Consider the following 20,744-nt stretch of genomic DNA (forward strand, 5'->3'; position numbering starts at 1 on the left):
CTGGGAATAACCACCAGCCGTTCCGTCACAACAGGAGGAGCACCACTAGCTGTACCCGAGGACACTGATGCTGCCCCACTGGGGGCCGAATGAAACGCAGCACGCTCCCGGAGCAGCCGCTCGTTGTCTGCCTTAAGCTGCAACACAAGCTCCTTAAGCTGCTGCACTTCCTCCTCCATACCGACAACAAAAACTACCACACCTAAACCTCCGATAGGAAAGAAAAAGATAATGATTTTGGGTATGAAAAATGACTGTTGCGTTACTGCTGTTTTGGCTCTATCACAAGACCTGGCTCAACAGTTGAGCACAAACACTACAAAATTTTAAAAATGGAAATCACGTCTCTGTCCTTTTTAATTGTGGATCCTGCCGACAACGCCAGATGTGGCAAGGCGAGCGGTGTGGAAAAGTTGCAGACAACGCCACCTGGGGGCTTTCACCCCAGGATATAAACAGGATTTAAAAATTACCAATCTTCAATTTGAAACAAAGGCACACAGTTCGAAAGATCCCACAGGACAAGAGCGTGATTTCCAATTATAAAAATACCTTTATTAAACAATTATTTTAAAATGAGCAACAGACTAAATAAATAATAATAAATCTAATCATAAGGAGTGGTATGAGGAGTTACCAAAAGGAAAATGGGACAGGGCTGGGGCTTACCACGACAGCGGTAACGAAAAAGGGGAGGGATCCAAAAAACTACACTGCACCCGTGACACAGCAAACCAGAAAAACGTGAACAAGGAACCACCACCAGAGGAACCGCTGCCGCTCTGGGCCCTCAGCACCTGTCAAAGGAAAAGAACACCATTAAAAACATGAAATCAAGGCAACCCTCACACACACCATAACCAAATGTCAACCACCCCAAACCCAAAAGAAACTATTTTAATCACAATTTATCAAAATAAGGAGCAAAAGGTTTTTAAACAATAAATCAAAGTAACCTAGAAACCCAATCAATAATAATTCAAAGAAAGAAATAACAAATGAAATAGGAATAAACTCAGGTAGTTAATTAAGTGTCTGCCACTCTAATTAAAACCAGCCTCCAGAGGGGACAGCTCCGCGTCTATGAGAGGGTCGGGACGCCCTCTCCTGGCTCACGTTGGCAACTTTTGTTCAGGCTGTACTGCCACGGCTTTGGCCGCCGTTAATGGAAACAGATAGAGTCAGATATGAGCCGAATCGGAGCGCCGAGTTAAGGCGATTGGAGTCCCAAAAGAGCCAAACCAAAAAAGCAAATACACAGAAGGGAAGAACCAAAACAGCAGCGAGGCTCACAGCGGCAAATGACGGCCGCGCACAGAGAGCAGGATCGAGGTGTCACACAGCGGCAGGAGGAGGAAGCCCGCAGCCCAGACTCCACCAGCGATGGCCACAGAAGGCGCACCGCACGCACACAGGCCCAAGGGAGACAGCCCAGCTCCCGGTAACACCACACTTTGTTTTGAAACCCGATCTGCTAACCAGCGAGACGCGGCCACACACGGCTGTCGGCTCCGTGAAGGAGGAAGAGGAAGCGGAAAGGAAGAGGAAGGGTCCGATCGGGTCTATTTATAGGTGATCCTCACTAATTATCTGCCACACTGCCCCTCACGGCGGGGAGTGTAGCGCTATCCTGCCACACCTACATAGTGAAAATAAGTAAATAAAGGATAAATAAACATGCATGATTGTATGGTTAGGTGTACTGTGATGTTTAGAAGATGGTTGTCATGGCTGGGACATGAGGTCATGTACATGGCTTTGGTTTTGAGGTGAGTTTTGTCATAAGTGTTTGTGAGGTAAGAAGGTACAGCTAGTTCATATGGGTTGATAGTAAACAAGATTGTGTGTTGGTCAGGACACAGGAATGAAGAGGAGGTGACGTGCTATCTTCTCTGGATTGACTTCCAGCTGTATTTATTTTCCTTTGACACTCAGTATTGTCATCAGTCTGAAATAACAAATAAACCAACATTAAGTACTGCATCTTAACATAAACCCAACACAAGTTACTGTGAAGCAAGAATAAAGGAATATCTATATATGTGTACCAAAATAAATATAGGTTCATTAGACATAAATAAACTCTCCATGATAAACAACATTACAACATAAATATATCAATCAGCATCACAACGCTCCCCTTTAATAGAAACAGTAACCTACAGTTACACAAATAACCCTAAAGAGTAACCTGGGTTACAATCAAATAACATACTGTTCAGAGAAAAAACTAAACCCCACACATACATCCTCACCCAGGTCATACACAGGACAACAGCGACACTGTGTGGCGAAAAAAAAAGGTACTGCGTAATGTCGTCCACACAACGCACATTTCCTTCTCACATGGAAACGACATTAACCTTTCATAAACATAATAATCAAGACAGACTTACTTTCCGTCATTGACTCGACACTCGGAGTGCCATATAAGGAGGAACAAGGATGTCTGTCATCTTAGGTACGTCCAAACTGCACTGCGATGTGCGCCGCACTTACACTCACTCCGATACACAGTAGCCAACACAAAGGAAAAAACTCGTGGACACATACGTCATTTCCTACCACCTAATTAACGTGCATACTGACGTGATGAGCACACACAAATGTCCAAGCTCTTTCATACAATAAGTCTAGTGATATAGGGAGGTTTTTTGAAAACAAATAATTAATCTAAGGTTTTCATTTTAACTGTAGCGGTATGCTATATTGCTGCTGCGAGTTGAATGAAAACGGCGAATAGGGATGGCTAAAGTGGGCATCCTTGAGTGGTGTCTTGGAGGAGTGTGAGACTTGGTGAGGTGACCCTGTTTGTGATTATTATGGCCCTAGGTGAGGTTTACAGTACTTTGTACAAAGATCCTTGTAAATCATACTTGCAGCATAGGAGTTGAGACTTTTTTAAGTTCAAAATTTTACCTTTATTGTAGCACTCCCATCAGGCCAATTGAGTACATATTTGTTGAGCAGCGTTTGGGCACAATCATTGGGGAAAATGTCATGTGTCTGTGATAAACCATCTCATGGGAATGTGCAAAAACATAAATAAATTGAAAAAATAAATAAAACTTCAAGCAGCAATGGGCAGGGTCAATATTGAAAACATACCACATGCATTGCTACATTGTTTGCAAGTGGGACTTGGCACCCTAGGGATTGGAATACTGAATCTCTGTATCCCCAGAGGAGGTGACTTACTGAATGCACCACTTGGAAGACATTGTTTTTCATATACCTTCTCACACACTGAGGCAATGATATAGAGTATTTGTGCCAATTTAAACTTAAAACACTGTAAAAAAAAAAATGTTGGTTATGAAATTTTGAAAAAAAAAACTAATCACACATCATTCTGATCTGCTTGGTGAAACATTTGATGAAATAAAACAGGTGCCTGTAGTACTAATTACAGTTAGACACTGAAAATTTAAATTTTGGTAAAATTTGAAGGAAGACCTTGGTTACCAAATTTTGCATTTTTTGAAAAATATAGGTTGTTTTTATCTTTCTGTAGGTTGCAGTAAGGCAAACTTTTGTCACAATTCAGTGGATCTGCTGAAAAACCTTCAGTTCTGTAGGATGTATGGGCAATTTTTTATTTATTTATTTTTGAGGTTTGGAATGTGATATATTTAGAAATTTAGATTAGATTTAAGAATTTATTACCAAATTTTATGAATGGATTGAGTCTTGACCCTTGGATGTGTAAACCGTATTTGGTACAAATCCCTCTTGCTGATTACGAGGCATGAACTTTGCATTTGTGGCACAGCGTAATGGCAGAATATCCCAAGACTAGTAGAGGAGCTCGGACCTAGCAACGGTAAACTTGCACCAAGTTTTGTTGCAATCGCTTTAGCCAATTTTGATTTCTGAGCATTGATCTAAAATTGAACTTAAATACACAGATCTAAAAATGTGTAATTTCAAAACAGATTGATGTATCAAGATGTCCTTAATAACTTTAGATCAGCAAAGTCTGTAAATGACAGTTTCAGCACAATTTGACTGACTTTTTTTTTTTTTCTTTTTTTTTTGAGTTCTCAAAAATAGGAAAAAAGTCATGAAATTTAACATTTTTATAGTGGAAGGCCATTTGAGCAAAAATTAAAATAAATTTGGATGACAGAATATTGACTCTATGCCAAGCCATTTTTGACTTTTGGTCCTACAGTTTCGCTGCATGAACACTTTTAGTGGAGAAAAAAAAATAATAAGGTGAAAGCAGAAGAAGAAGAGAGCAACAACAATAAAGCTCCAGCAAGGCGAGCTTAGCTGTTTGGATCCCTAATGACAATGAAAACAATAAGGTTTCAGGCTTCCAGGCCTGAATCTCTAATGATGGAATAGAGTTGAATTATACAGTTATACTGAATTATACATCCACATGGAAAGGAAGTCCATCCCTTTCAGTGGAAACAAATACACGCAGTGTTTGAAATACTCCAATACATAAACAGTACACATTACTTAAACACAATCCAATTCTGTGCACAATACATTAGATGTCTAGCATACATGGACATGTTCAATACATGCAATCAGCACACTAGTAGGCCTTCCCTGTAGGTACTGTGATACATCTCTGCAGTCATAAATTCTGTTCCTGAGGGCCCATGTAATGTTTGTAGAAACTTATTCATTGAGCATTTGTGTGGGAATATACACCACTGAACTGCAATATCAGGTGCACCGGCATCATAATACCTTCAAGGTGGGTCCAGTTTTTTTTTCCGTTTTTTTTCTACTGAGTATTGGGGTAATAAAGTCCAGCTTAAGGACCTCAGTATTTCGCACGTTCATGTTGCATATTCCAGAATATTGTCAAATCAAGTGGAACATGATGATTGTGATGAAATTTATCTTGAGCATCCTCTCTGTTGGCAGGTCCATGCTAATGTGGAGAATGCATGGAATGAGGAGGAAGTGTGGAGGGTGGAGATGTACGTTTCCTTTGGGATCATGAGTCTTGGGCTCCTGTCGCTTCTGGCCATTACCTCCATTCCCTCTGTCCACAGCACTCTCAACTGGAGGGAGTTCAGCTTCATACAGGTATGAGATAAACTAGGGCTTTTGAAACTGGATTACTTTGGTACTGCAGAAAACCTAAAACCGTGAGAGTTCTCTTACAAGTTCTGGGGTTAGAAGGACAGTCTTTTTCTATGATTTCAAGTGGATTTCCGCAATGGATACTACAGAAAATGATATCCTTAGATAGGGTAGGTCACTAAGAATATGTTTATCACATCTATATTTTAAGATTTGACTGAGCCGACAATTCATTTGACTAAGGTGGAAACTCACGCATCTAACATAGCAACCAACTGGAGTGGCTACTGGAGCCGCTGGTCAGACAAGGACTTAATGGTGCATTCAGGTGCACAAAAAATATATATATAAAAAATATATACTGGAATAACCACACATGTTGAAAAGTTCCCTTTTTTCTTCTCATTTTCATTTGTTTAAATACATACATCTGTCATTACTTTCTTGTTCTTTGAATACAGCATTTTTAATAATTATATGCTGAAAACCAAAATGTGTGGAAAAATCTCAGCACACCCCAAAACAGCAGGTGTGTAGGAGAGAGGCTGCAACCCCAAAATATATAAAAATCAAAAAAGACTCCCGCACACTGTATCTGAAAAGAATTGTTAGGGAGAAGTGATGCTGATACTTAGTTTCTGGTGGCAACCTCTACAGAATGTCCGATCAGAACACAAAAAAGAAACGGCATCCAGAGAAATGTTTATTGAGTCTTCACACCCACAACACAGAGTAATGAACTGTATGAATGGAGATACAGTGCTTATGCTAGGTACATTAATCCTTGTCTGACATAGATATGATATGTGTGGTTCTGTAATAAAGAAAAGAAAGGAAAGACATTTGTCTAATGTAAATAATCTAAATAACCTTGTATAAACTGGTCTTCAGCATGGGCTATTAGCTTAGCAGTTCTACATGTGACCTTAAACAAAGCTAAATATGTTTAAACAAAGCTAAACATAAAGCTAACACATAGCCCGCACACATACAGCATGAATGAGGCTACACATAGCATTAGCTAGCCCATATGAGGCTAAACTGAGCCAAATCAATATTAGCATGCTAATCGCAATTAGCATCAATTAGCATAAATTAGCAAGTCAGCTAATAATAAAGATTAACTTGGTGCATTCAACTGACAGGATTACAGACTTGAAACTGACATATTAATCATTTCTATGCACAAAACTCACCATTAGATGCACGCACACCATCTTTAACAGTCAGCCTGCAGCGGCTTGACTTTAACCTTGCTCTTGCTGTAATGACACCGGAAAAGGAAGGGGTCCTAATAAGAGCTTCAACTATATAGTGCCAAGAGATAGGTGGCCAATTAACTGCCTGACCAAATCACAATGAACAATACAAAGAAATGACCAGAAATAAAACAAACAGATGGGCTTTTGTACAGCCGCCCCCAAATCTGTTGTACAGATTTGCTTCTAAAATTCCTTCTGTCCATGGTCGTCTGGAAATGCAGGCAGTTTGATCAGTCTAGCCACCGGTCGAAGGTAGGTGTGATCCTTCACTTGCACTTCTGCTGTCCTCACTCTTCCATCGGAGCCAGGGCAGACCGCCTTCACTATTCCAACAAGCCAGAGGGCCCTTGGAGACTGAGGATCCGCAATCATTACCACTGTGCCAACGGTCAAGTCGTCTTTATCCTTTTGCCACTTCTGACGTGTCTCTTGTGCAGGCAGGTACTGTCGGATAAATCTGGCCCAAAACTGGTCAGCCAGAACTTGACTGTGCCTCCATCTCCTGCGAGTGAGCAGCTCCGACTCTGGGTAGATCACCTGGGGCAGAGAGCTGTCAGGCCGCCCCCCCCTGTTGGGCAGTCAGCTGCTCCTTCAGAGCTGGTTGGAGGGCCTGAAATGCTTCCTTCAGTTCGTTGTCACCACCCCTGAAATTCGTCCCTCTGTCACAGAGAATCTCATGTGGCTTTCCTCTCCTGGACACGAAACGACGGAGTGACATGAGGAAAGAGTCAGAGTCAATGCTGGCTAGTAGATCTATGTAGACTGCGTTGGTGGTAAGGCACTTGTACAAGATGCCCCAGTGCTTTTCTTTGCGCCTCCCCACTCTAATTTGAAAAGGGCCAAAACAGTCTATTCCAGTGGAGTAAAACGCTGGCTCATAGAGCCTCAGACTAGAGGGGGGCAAATCGGCCATCCTTGGGGAATAGATAGTTGCCGTTTGGGGGCCACTCTTGATCGGGCTGCAATGAAGGCAACTTGGGTGCGTCCACCGTCGTCTTGGGTGCGAAGATACGCCACAGAGCCGTATGGCTTTTCAGACGCGTCGCAGAAGACGTGGACACTCCAATCGCAGGTAGTGAGATCCAGTTCTCCGGTGGTGTAGCATCTCGGCTGTGTAATTCGGAACAGCTGCGGGAGTTCCTCCACCCAGGAAAACCATGCTTGCAGGAGATCCTGAGGTAAGTCTGGATCATCCCATTCCCGTTTACGATCCCAGAGTCTCTGTACCAAGATCTTGGCCCTAGTGGTAAAGGGCACAATGAAGCCAAGTGGGTCGTACTGCTTGGCGAGGATCCTGTAAATGCTTTGCATTGTGGGCTGCATGTCCATCTCCAGCTGGCCATGCTTGAAGCTGATGGTGTCTGACTGACAGTGCCATATGAGTCCGAGGGTGTGCTCCACTGGGTCAGCTGTATCTTGGTTGACCAGAGTTCGCTGCTTTCTGACCTGGACTCAGGAGGCAGGTGGCTGATTATGCTTGGGCAGTTGCTGGCCCATTGTCGCAGGTCGAAACCACCTTTAGCCAGGAGATGGTAAAGATCATCCACCAGTTGTCTTGCTTCTTCAGCAGTACGTAGACTTTGCAGACAATTGTCTACATAGAAGCACTGTTCCACTGATGTGCGCAATTGATCTCCAGGTCCCGTGTAGTCAGTCACGTCTTTCTGGAGAGCAAATGTGGCACAGCAGGGGCTTGATGTAGTGCCAAAAGGCAGGACCTGCCACTGGTAGATGTCCGGGGGGTCATTCCTCCTCATCTCTCTCCAAAAGAATCTCAAGAGTGGCTGGTCCTCTGGGAGGAGACGAACTTGATGAAACATGCCCTTTATATCTGAGCTGATAGCAAAGGGATGTTTGCGGAAACGAATTAGAACACCAAGTAGGGCAGCACCCAGCACAGGTCCAGGGAGGAGGTGATAATTCAAGCTGATGCCCTTGAAGGAGAAAGAACAGTTGAAGACTATTCTATTTTTCCCATTATGGTGGACCATGTGGTGGGGAATATACCACCCAGGACTGATGGCTTCTTCCTCCAGGGGTATCTTCTTCACATACCCGGCATCCACCAGCTTGCTGATCTCAACATTGTAGGTAGCCGCCTTATCGGGATCCCCAGCCAGCCACTTCTCCGTGCTGCGCACGTGGGCCATCACAGCTTCCTTAGGTGCAACCAGCGGAGGTAGGTCCTTTTTCCAAGGCAGTGGTGTGGCGTACCGCCTTACTCCGTCTACCGTCACCCTAACAGTCTTCTCCTCCAGAATCCGTACTGCCTCTGTGTCTTGTCTGGAGCGTGTCACAAGTTTCTCACTTCGGTAAGGCACAGTGTCTAATTGCCATAGCTTTTCGACATGACTGAGTAACTCAGCGGTGTCCGGAGTGCTCGATGTCCAAAGGCATTGCTGAGTGGTCAGGCTGTGTCTCAGCAGCTTGGGGGGACCTTGGACTGCCCATCCCAACTTGGTCTTAACTGCAGCTGGCCCTCCTGGTGGGCCCAGGCGAACCGGTTCAGTTGGGGTTATGAGGTGCGGATGGTCCGATCCTATGAGCAGTAGGGGCTGCGCACAGTCAATGGGCTGGAGAGGTAAGTTCTTCAAGTGCCAATATGACTTCTTGAGGGCAGCAACAGGGTAAGTATGTGGTGCCAGACCAAGCTCTTTGGCTGTGAATGCTCTTTGAATGTGGAAGGTCTTACTTGGTCGGTTTGCAGGTGAAACTGTGAACGACACTGTGGCTCCAGGGATGACATGCATATCTTGACGCACTGTACGCAAGGATAGCTCCTCAGGTGATCCTTGAAGAGTGAGCTCACCATTCTTCAAGATGACCCGACTCATCTTTAGTAGCACCTTGCTGTTACCAATGGGTCTGTTCTCATAGAGGGTTTCAGCAGTGGAGCTGGCTGGTTTGGCACGCTCCATGGATCCATTTGCGGCTTTCATGGAAGTGGCGGTCTTTCCACTACCACCGGTGTTCACCTCATGAAGGATTTCCAGATGTCGCTTGTCGCATTTCTTACATTTAGCCTTCAAAGTGCACTCGGAGGGCAAGTGTTCACGCCCACACTTCCAGCACCTCCGATTGGCCCGGATCCACTTCTCAATCTGCTTCTTGGAAAGTATCTGGAAATTTGCACACTGATTCAGATAGTACTGAGGTGTGTTGCAAAATGGGCAGAATTTCTTGGGCCTCTTTCGAGGCTCATCTGAACTACTTGGCTGTGGCTCAGGTGGACACGGATTCGGCTCACTGCTGTGAAGAACCGTTGTGGACCTGGACTGTGACTTTTGGTCCTTGCTTGTTCTTTGTAGCTCTGGTGTTCCTTACTGTGATTACCTGTGAACTGTGAACCATCAACTTGCACCCTGACCTCAAACTCTAGCCAGTCAGCTAGGTCGAGAAGAGTTGGAATGGGAATTCTTATGGGATTCATATACCTCCTAAAGCTTGCTCTCAAATCATGAGGCAACTTTCCCAGAAGCCGTGAAACATGAGATGAGTTCTGTTCGTCCACTGCTGTCAAGTTGCTCCAACATCCCTACCAAAGCGCGCACTTTCAGGGCAAATTGTGTAAAGGCCTTTGTGTCGCCTACCTTGACATTTGGCTCCTCCATTAGCTTGGAGATGCGCTGAAGAGCAAGCTGGTGCGGTTGGCCGTATAACTCTGTCAGAGCATCCATGGTTTCAGTGTATGGATCCTGGCTGTGACTGTATGAATCAGCGATGAGCAACGCCTCTTCCAGCTTGAGGTGATCCAATAGAATCTGAAACTTGAAGCGCTCTGTGGCATCAGCCTCTCTTGGAGAGGGCCCTTACGTGAAGAGGAACTGTAGTGAGGAGGCGATTCTCGGCGGCGACTTGTCTGTCTGCTTGGGTGGTTTCTATCAGGAGATCTGCGGTGGCGGCTAGATGACCGCGCCATCCTTTCAAGACCTCTGGTTATCTCATCAACTTCATCTTTTTCCGATGCATGATGTAGCTTGCCCTCAGTGGCTGTCGATTCTGATTGATGCCATGGAGGGTGTGGATCCTGTTGATCTCTTGCAGACGTCTCCATACATTGTGAAACCGGCAAGCTCGATCTGGAGCGTGAGGCATAGGCCCCCATGCTATAACGCCTTGGAAGGGAGTAGTAGGAAGTGTGATAGTGAGAATCTTGCTCCTTCATTTCCTCTAAACAGCGCCTCAACAGTGTATTCTCTTCAGCAAGGATGCGGACACACCTCTCAAGCCCTGGGGAGTTCGAAACTTCCTCCATCTGGGTCTTCATGTGTTGTGGGTGACTGACAGGCGTTGGTGTGACGACTGGTCTCACTCTTCTCTTTGGCCGACATTGGTAGCTGTAGAATTTGCCAGATCCGGCTCGAAGGACCATGAAAAGAATTGTTAGGGAGAAGTGATGCTGATATTTAGTTTCCGGTGGCAACCTCTACGGAATATCCAATCAGAACACACAAAGGAAACAGCATCTGGAGAAATGTTTATTGAGTCTTCACACCCACAACACAGAGTAATGAACTGTATGAATGGAGATACAATGCTTATGCCAGGTACATTAAACCTTGTCTGACATAGATATGATAGGTGTGGTTTTGTAATAAAGAAAAGAAAGGAAAGACATTTGTCTAATGTAAATGTCAATATTTGCATGCTAATCGCGATTAACATCAATTAGCACAAATTAGCAAGTCAGCTAATAATAAAGATTAACTTAGTGCATTCAACTGACAATTAGGATTGTAGACTTGAAACTGACATATTAATCATTTCTATGCACAAAACTCACCATTAGATGCACGTACACCATCTTTAACAGTCAGCCTGCAGCGGCTTGACTTTGACCTTGCTCTTGCTGTAATGACACTGGAAAAGGAAGGGGTCCTAATGAGAGCTTCAACTGTATAGTGCCAATTAACTGCCTGACCAAATCACAATGAACAATACAAAGAAATGACCAGAAATAAAACAAACAGATGGGCTTTTGTACAGCCGCCCCCAAATCTGTTGTACAGATTTGCTTCTAAAATTCCTTCTGTCCATGGTCGTCTGGAAATGCAGGCAGTTTGATCAGTCTAGCCACCGGTCGAAGGTAGGTGCGATCCTTCACTTGCACTTCTGCTGTCCTCACAATCACAATGAACAATACAAAGAAATGACCAGAAATAAAACAAATGGGCTTTTGTACAGTCTCATTCTCTTGTTTTTTCATTTTATTTAAAGTTACAATGTGTGTTTTTACGTGGTTGTTTAGCAAATATCAACTATTGCTTTCATAAATATATATTTACTAAAGTGTAATGCAATTCACATACAAATGGAAGCTTTCTCATAGGCTTAGAATGATTGATTCTCTATATATACACAGGCAGGGCGTGGTCTGCTGGAGGCTGCCCTCTTGCGTCGCCATATTTGAATACAGTGGCCGAAAGGGATAAACGCGCTTCGCCTTTCGCGTTTACCTAGAACTTGCCGTCACTGGAGACGGTTAAGGTGAAGATCAATCCGGGGTGCTTCTGCGTGAACCTGCTTTGTACTTTTATGATTCTGTTGCACTTTAAATGGAGGACCACACATATGTTTTGCCCCGTAAGAGGGAAACCACGCCACCAAATACAAGAAAAAGATCAGATAAGCGAGGACGGGACAAAACGCGAGTGAATTTCGGCGTTGCTTATTCCAGGTGGAAAGAACTCCTGAAGGAGAAGGATTTCACAAGGGATGCGGAGGTTGCCTGCTTTCTGAGACAGGTAATTCAATCTGATATTTTAAAATCATTTTGGCTTCATGTTTGCAATTGCTTTTCCCTCTCGTCTAAGTTCGAGTGACGGCTAAGTTTACGTGCAAACGTTATCCTAGCCTTGGCTAACGTTATCCCAGAGCTACAGCTAAATGGTTAGCCTAGCCTACAGCCTAATCTGTTGATTCCTCTCGCGCTGCTGCGAAGGCTGCCACCCTCTCCTCCTTCTCTTCCCTCTGGGTAGCCGAGACACACCTCTTCGCCTGGCCGTTCCTGCACCGCCTCTAACGTTACCCCCTCGCCCCCTTCCTCTCCCTGGTCTTCCTCCTCTCCCTCTCCCTCTTCCTCATCTCCCTATGTCCTGTGGAAGAACACTCTGGAAACGCATATATTATAATCGTACCAACCTATATTTGCCGCACTTTGCCGTGACTATCACATAAAACGTGTTATTTTAGCATTACTGTACTAATGTTTGCTCGTGTTACCAAAACAATTAGAAATAAAACACTCTTAACATATATCTCACAGATAACCTATGTCTCACTGGTAAGCTATAACATATCGTGACATGGTTTAGATTCCTAAATAAATATTCACCTCGTCGCTAGATACTCCTGAAAAACTCGAAAACCTCTGCTGTCTGCGCAAGGCTTTTTGTCCTACGAGGCCACCGTCACTTACCTGACGAGAGGGGTGAGTGAGTGAGCGCGAGTGAGCGCTGCAATCTAGAATTTGACCGCTGATGTCACTGTTACTCACCATTTTTACACACTGAGGCTTTAAGCAACGTTTCGGTCGGTGTGACCAATCAGAGGACTGGAGGGCTCAACATTTCTGATGAGCATCACCTGTCAGAGAACAACAGCAATCATTAATAAACAGCCACATCACAGTGTCTTGACTTACATTATATGAAAGCATTTTTAAAAAACATAATGTCAAATGACAAAAAATAGAAATATACAAATAAGGGCATTAGTGCCAATTTTCAAAGTTTTTATAAAAACATTAATAGTTTAAATTACAAAAATATTTTAGATTTTCTAAAGACTGTTGGCAATAGAACAAATAGCAAATATCCACATACTTGTAAGTGAAAAAAATATATGTATCAAGGCTGAAGAAAGGAGAGAATTTTTTCAGCATTTCCAACAGCCCCAGAATGCACCATCTGGGGCAGGCGGAAAAACAGCAAAAAATGCTCCAAATGGCTGACTCTCCCTGCAGTAGACCAATACAACAACCAGGTGAGACAGCAGATAAGCAATAAACCTGCAACATTACATTCAACAATAACTCATCATTCAATCTTTTTGGAGACAGTGTCTGTAATGTAAAAATCCAGAATGCTTCCCTTCTTTTTAGGAGCAAGTCGTGGTCTCCACCCCTAGGTGGCAGCGAAACTTGTTCGATCCCATGCTAATGAACGTGGTTGGATTTCACAATCCGAATTTGACTTTCTTTTTTGTCAGCAGCCGATCAGACCAGTATTTTACACACTTCCTAAATTACATAAATCACTTACTGATCAGGATGTTCAAGATGGCGCCAGTGTGTGTGGCTGGCCGTCTGCTGCTCCTGCAATGCTTAGTGTTTTTATTGTTTTTAACCATTGGCACTAAACAAATCGAGTCTCTGCTGGTGTATGATCGCCGGTCTCTTTTGTTTCTCCGGCCGAATGTTGGAAAATTTGGTGCGTTTAATCACGGTGGACAGAGTGCTTTGCCCTTGCTCCTGGCGGGGATTCCGCCTCACCTGTACCGGGCCTCGGCCCTACCTTCTCGGCGGAGGCGTCCCCGTCGCCGCGGCAGTCGCGGTGGTCAGCTGGTGAAGCTGAAGCTCTGGCTGACACGCTCTTCGTCTATTTCCCGGACAGGATATGGATTATTATCTCCTCTCACTGTGCCCCGACGCTTCCTTGACTGCATTGACGTCTGTCTGGTGCCCGTCACCGGCTCATTTGAAGGACTCCAGGCCCCCCGCCTCTGCCCTCCTCGGCTCTCTCAGCGCGGGGTGGACCATCGGCTCCTGAGGACGTTGCCCCGGGCTCCCCGATCCACCGGACCACGGGCCCCAGCACCCTCCAGGATTGGCTTGGTGAACGCCAGATCCCTGGCGAACAAAACTTTCATCCTGAGGGATTTCTTCTGCTCCCGTGCCCTGGATTTCCTGTGTGTGACAGAGACTTGGATCGGTGCTGGTGAGTCCAGCGCTTTGGTCGAGCTTTTACCTGCCGACTGTTCTTATTTTAACTCCCCGCGGACGTCGGGTCGTGGAGGAGGGACGGCGGCGGTTTATAAAAACATCTTTAAATGTAAGCAGTGCACCGTCTCATCCTCAATTTCCAGCTTTGAACTGACTTTATTTGAGGTGGGTCGCTCTGACCCGGTGCTGTGCGCTGTCATATACCGACCCCCCAAATACAATAAGGACTTTGTTAATGACTTTTCTGGTCTTCTGGCGGAAATCATGCCAAAGTATGACCGTGCCATTTTTCTTGGGGATTTTAATATTCATGTGTGCTGTCCTGATAAGCCGTTGGTGAAGGACTTTTTAAGCCTTATTGATTCTTTTAATCTGGTGCAGTGTGTGTCTGGTCCCACACATGAACATGGACACACATTAGACCTCGTCCTCTCTTATGGTTTATCTGTGTCTAACTTGGAGATCTGTGACGATGCGATTTCTGATCATATGCCTGTTTTGTTTGAAGTTGCTTTCTCCTGTGCCGATGTTAAATCTGGTGCCCCTGTTCAGAGCCGTCGGATTTTTAACTCTTTTACTGCCGGTCAGTTCTCCGTGGCTTTTAATCAGCTCTGTGTCCGCCCTGCCTCTGCTAACACAGAGGAGCTCAGCTCCTGGTTTAACTCCTCCTGCCGAACCATACTGGACTCTGTGGCTCCAATAAAAACTGTGCTGCCCAAGGTTAAAACTGAGCCATGGTTTAATGAGGAAACCCGTGCAGCTAGACGGGAGTGCCGCAAAGCAGAGCGGAAGTGGAAGAAGGACAAGCTGCAGGTTTCCCTCCAAATCCTAAAGGACTGTTGGCGCTGCTACCAGAACACTGTTAAAGAGACCAAAAGGAAATACCTGTCAAACCTCATTGAGCTAAATCGTCATAACCCGCGTGTGTTATATAAAACCATTGACACTGTTCTTAATGCCCCACAGCCTGTCAGCTTGGAGGCATCTCCTGACATGTGCAATAGCTTCCTGCATTTTTTTATTGATAAGGTTGCTACTGCAAGGGCTCTCATCTCAGCCCCTGCATCTGACCCCTCTGTCCCTGTTCCTTGTTCTGCAGCTCTTGATAAGTTTGAACCTGTGTCCCTATCATTTTTAGAAGATCTGATTGGCCATATTAAGCCATCAGGTTCTCCCTGTGACGTTGTCCCTCCTGGTTTCTTCAAAGTAGTTTTCCCTAGTATAGGACAGTCGGTTCTGGCCATCATCAACAGCAGTCTGTCCTCTGGTGTTGTTCCCCCGAGTCTGAAACATGCAGTGGTCCAGCCCCTACTTAAGAAACCTGGCCTTGATGGCAGTGTGCTGGCCAATTTTAGGCCCATCTCTAAGCTGCCTTTTATCTCCAAAATCTTAGAAAAAGTTGTTCATGCTCAGCTAAAATCGTTTTTAGATGAGCATAATGTCCTGGAGATCTTTCAATCAGGCTTTAAAACTCTGCATAGCACCGAGTCGGCTTTAGTAAGAGTTTTTAATGACATCCTCCTGGCAAATGACTCTGGTGACCATGTAATTCTTGTTTTGTTGGACCTAACAGCGGCTTTTGACACCGTGGACCACAATACCCTAGTGGCTCGGTTACGCCACCTAGTGGGCATCTGTGGTACTGCACTGGAGTGGTTCATATCTTATCTGGCCGACAGAAGCATGAGTGTAAGCCTTGGAAACTCAGAATCCAGCTCTGCTCCACTGCCGTATGGGGTTCCACAGGGGTCGATTTTAGGGCCCCTGCTTTTTTCTTTGTATCTACTGCCCCTGGGATCCATCCTGAGAAAGCATGGCATCTCTTTCCACTTTTATGCTGACGATAGTCAGATATATGTGCCGCTAAAAAAGAAAAATGCCTTCTCACTCACACCACTTCTGGCATGTCTTGAAGACATCAAAGAATGGATGGCCTTGAACTTTTTAAATTTTAATGAGAAAAAAACAGAAGTGATGGTGCTTGGTCCCAGTGGCCTTTGTGAACCTCCCCCTGTTGACTTGGGCCCTTTGGCAGATTTTTTAAAGCCAACAGTCTCAAACTTGGGTTTTAAGATGGACAGTGATTTTAAATTGGATCGGCAAATTAGCTCTGTAGTGAAGTCCAGCTTTTTCCAAATTAGACAGCTGGCTAAGGTGAAACCTTTCCTTGCACAACAGCACTTTGAAACAGTAATCCATGCCTTTATTACATCTCGGCTGGATTACTGTAATGCACTTTATTTTGGAGTCAGCCAGTCCTCCCTCGCACGTCTCCAGTTGGTGCAAAACGCAGCTGCGCGCCTGTTAACTGGAGTACGTAAGAGGGAGCACATAACTCCCATCCTGGCCTCCCTCCACTGGCTGCCTGTGCACTTTAGAGTCCATTTTAAGATTCTTTTATTAGTTTTTAAATCTGTAAATGGTCTGGCCCCACCTTACCTCTCTGAGCTTCTTCACCCCTACGCTCCTGCTCGGTGCCTCAGGTCAGCTGATCTGCTGCTCCTGGAGGTACAGAGGTCCAAACGGAAGCTCAGAGGGGACAGAGCTTTTTCCGTTGCCGCTCCTAAATTGTGGAACGAGCTACCCCTCCACATTAGACAAGCCTCCTCACTGTCCATTTTTAAAACTCGTCTAAAAGCCCATTTTTATTCCTTGGCTTTCAACTCTGCATGAGACTCTGCTTCTGTTTTAGTGTTTTATAGTTTGTTTTATTTATTGTTTTATTGTTTTTAAATTGTTTTAAAAACAATAAACAATTATTTTAGTATTTATTTCCTGTTAACTGTTTTATGTCCCTGTGTTGCTTTGTCTATTTATGTACAGCACTTTGTTTCAGCCGTAGCTGTTTTAAAGGGCTATATAAATAAAGTTGAGTTGAGTTGAGTTGAGTTGATCCCCCTGGCCGCCCTATAGTGGCGCAAATAAATTCATTACTTGCTCCTTTGTCGGAATTTGTTGACTCTTTTATTAAACCAGTTGTACAGACACTACCTGCATACTTAAGAGATTCTACAGATTTCCTGAATAAAATCTCTTCTGTAACTGATTTACCTGAGAATGTTTACCTGTTAACACTAGATGTTTCCAGTCTCTATACCAACATACCACACAGTGAAGGTCTGCATGCATTGAGCGCCTATTTGGAGAACCGAGATAATGCAGAAAATCCTCCTCATCAGTTCATCATTGACCTAACTAGTTTAGTTATGAAGTACAATTATTTCAGTTTTGATAACGATTTCTTTCAACAGACCTCTGGGACAAGTATGGGCATTAGGGATGTAATGATACCAGAAACTCCCGATACGATATTATCACGATAAAGAGTCCACGATACCATATATATCACGATATTTATACAAGGGGAAAAAAAGAGACAATTTATTGTTAAAAATAGCTATTTTATTCAAAAATATTGCATGTACACTGTACAGCATGTTATTTTTAACTTGGAATCGTATCATAAAGTATCATAAACAAATCAACACAGTTGAACATGTGCTTTCATCAAATAGAAATAATGTAAACTCAAAAACACACAATCCCTCACTCACAGATACACAGAGAGAGAGAGAGGTGGGTAGAGATGTGTGTAAAAGAAAACCAAAATAAATAAAGCCCAGCCATTTCCCTGGAAGTCATAGAAAAACTCAAAAACACACATTCACTCAGTTTGTTCACGCCAGGTTGACAATCTTGACATCAAGGAGACCCTAACACTCAGAACAGGAGATAACACACATTTACTCAGTTTGTTCACGCCAGGTTGACAATCTTGATATCAAGGAGACCCTAACACTCAGAACAGGAGATAAGGAGAGGAAAGCTCTGGTCCTGCGCTTTCATGTGATATGCGTGGCATTTCTGTGCGAGCCTGCATTCGCGAGTAATCCATCCAAGAGTAATGTGTATGCAAAGCTGTATGAAAGCTTTGTTATACATCATTTTAGTGTAACTTTATCTTTTTTTTTTCGCTGTGAAAACATTGGACTACCGACAAGTGCTTGGCCTTGTCGAAAAGCTACGGTTTCGCTGATTCACGTGATATGCGTGGCTTCTCGCTATGACGAATGGCCGCGGAGAAAATCCACAGAGAAGAACAATCAATCTCCTTACTTTGTTCGCCATTCTAGCATTTTTGTTCACTTGTCTCGTTTCCTCTGGTGACGCACGGGCAGAGTCGGAGGCTGAGAGGCTGAGCTGTAGGAGTCTGCTCTCACCTGCGCGCACAGTTGCATGCAAAGGATTATGGGGAATGTAGTCGCACAGTCATATTACCGGCTCTGTAGGAGAACGCAGCTATATAATTACCGTGGCATTCCCACGACGGTATCGAGAATTTATTTTATCGCAAAATTTGATATATCGTTACATGCCTAATGGGCAATGCCCCAAATTATGCCAATCTGTACATGGGTTTTTTTGAGAAAAACTTTATTTTCAACCCTGACACCAACCGGCATCTTCCCAAACTGTTAAAATATTACAGATACATTGGCGACATTTTCTGCATTTTCCTTTTTTTTTTTGTTTTTTTTTTTTTATACCTGTCTGCATTAGTCTTCGTAGCTTTGCACCACAAAAGGGTGTAAGCTTTTTATGAAGATTGATGCGCTGTTAGTCTTGCAGTCAAGTATTTTATACCCATACTGTGTGTGATTGTGACCGTCACCCACCCTCCCTGGAGACTAGCCTATCAGCCCTGGAAAAACTTCCTAATATGAGCCAGAGAAGGCTGTGATACACCATAGTGTGTCAAGGGGAGAGTAAGGGACAAGCAGGGGGGATTGAGGGACAGGTACTTAAGTCCTGAGTTATATAGCGACAGTGCATGCGGAGAAGGAGAAAAAAAAAAAAAAACAGAGGAGAAACAGGCAGTGTAGCTGATGTATTGTGGCCTTGAGGTTGTTGTGCTCCATACAGATTACCGAAAATAAACAAATAAATGTATAATAAAGAAAAGAAAAAAAAAAGAAAGAGAAGTCTATATTGAACACCAGAAATGTGAGAGTCCTGGTGGTGGAGGAAAGCCCGATTGTGGAGAAGAGTTGCCAGAGCAGTGTGGTAGGTTTGAGAAGCAACTGAGCCCCTTTTGAGTGATCCCATCGGTTCTTTGCAATGCGTCACGGAGCTGAAGTATCGAACATGCATGCGTGTATTTGAACCCTCCCAGTGTGTTTATGAGAACCATCACCAGGGTCCAGGGCCAATGTCCCAGCCCAGCGAGGGAAGGCAGGCGGTAAGGCACCCCAAGGCCGCAGGAGCGCCCAGACCCCACGCCCAGGGAGCCACAGAGGCCGCAGGACACCACGCAAGCCCAAGGACCCGGGGCAGCAATGGCCAGCACCCCCAGAGAGTCAGAGACACACCCCAGATGGGCGGGGGAGGAAGGCCCACCCACCCACCGCCCAACGCAGACCCCTAGCGAACCTAGCGACACCACCATGATGTAAAGGCCGCAGGAGCGCCCAGACCCTACGTAATAAATAAATGACTCTCCAAAGCCAGATCCACTCAGGGTGGCAAAGAGGAAGGACCAGTTGACCTTGTCGAAGGCTTTTTCTGCACCAAGTGACAAAATAATTGCTTTTGTGTTGCCGCGTTGTACTTTACTCATCATATTAAGAACTCTTCTGACGTTATTACTTGAGTGTCTGCCATTAATGAATCCCGTTTGATCATTATGAATTATTGATGCAATTATTTTCTCCAGCCTAGAAGCGAGTGCCTTTGAGATAATTTTGATATCACTATTGATTAGTGATAGAGGACGGTAGCTAGAAGGAAGAGTGGGGTCTTTGTCTGGCTTTAGTAATAATTTGATTGCTGCTGTATTCATGTGAGGTCTTATACCTCCATTCTTTTTGATCTCTGTCACTGTCCTGAAGAAAAGTGGTGCTAATATTGTCCAGAAATGTTGTATAAATTCGGCAGGAAAGCCGTCTGGTCCTGGAGCCTTACCTGTTGGCATTTTGTCTAATGCGCTCTCTAGGTCATTAATAGTCAGGGGAGCGTCTAAGATGTTTCTGTGTTCAGTGGATAATTGAGGTAAATTTAGGTTATTGAGAAAAGCCTGAATATCTTCTGGGTTTGGATTGTTTACTGTTGAATATAAGTTATGGTAGAAAGTACAGAAAATCTGATTAATCTCCTGAGGAGATTGTGTGTAATTGCCGGACGGCCCCTGGATTGTTGGTATCAGAGATTTTTCTTTATTGCGTTGGAGCTGATTAGCCAAAAATTTTCCTTATTTGTTACTGTGTTCAAAGTTATTATATCTTAGCTGCTGTATGATAAATTCAGTTTTCTTTGATAGAATGTCCAGTTGCGATTTTGTACACTGTAATTGGCTCCATACTTGATCACTTGGATTGTTTGCATATTCCTGTGTTAGTTGTTTAATTTTTTCCTCAATGTTTTTTTCTGCTTGCAATTCCTGTTTCTTCTTGTAGGAGGAGTATGATATAATTTTTCCTCTGATTACTGCCTTC

General features: G+C 44.2%; 1 protein-coding gene across 1 annotated transcript in view; it reads left to right on the forward strand.

Moving 5' to 3' along the window:
* steap2 (STEAP family member 2, metalloreductase) overlaps positions 1-20,744 on the forward strand; it is a 172,787-nt gene that overhangs the window by 141,162 nt on the left and 10,881 nt on the right. Inside the window, exon 6 of the mRNA XM_050056494.1 lies at positions 4,888-5,052. Within this exon, the coding sequence (XP_049912451.1) occupies positions 4,888-5,052 (165 nt within the window). The remainder of the gene's footprint in view (positions 1-4,887; positions 5,053-20,744) is intronic.

Source organism: Epinephelus moara, chromosome 11, assembly GCF_006386435.1.
Source record: "Epinephelus moara isolate mb chromosome 11, YSFRI_EMoa_1.0, whole genome shotgun sequence".
Lineage (NCBI taxonomy): Eukaryota > Metazoa > Chordata > Actinopteri > Perciformes > Serranidae > Epinephelus > Epinephelus moara.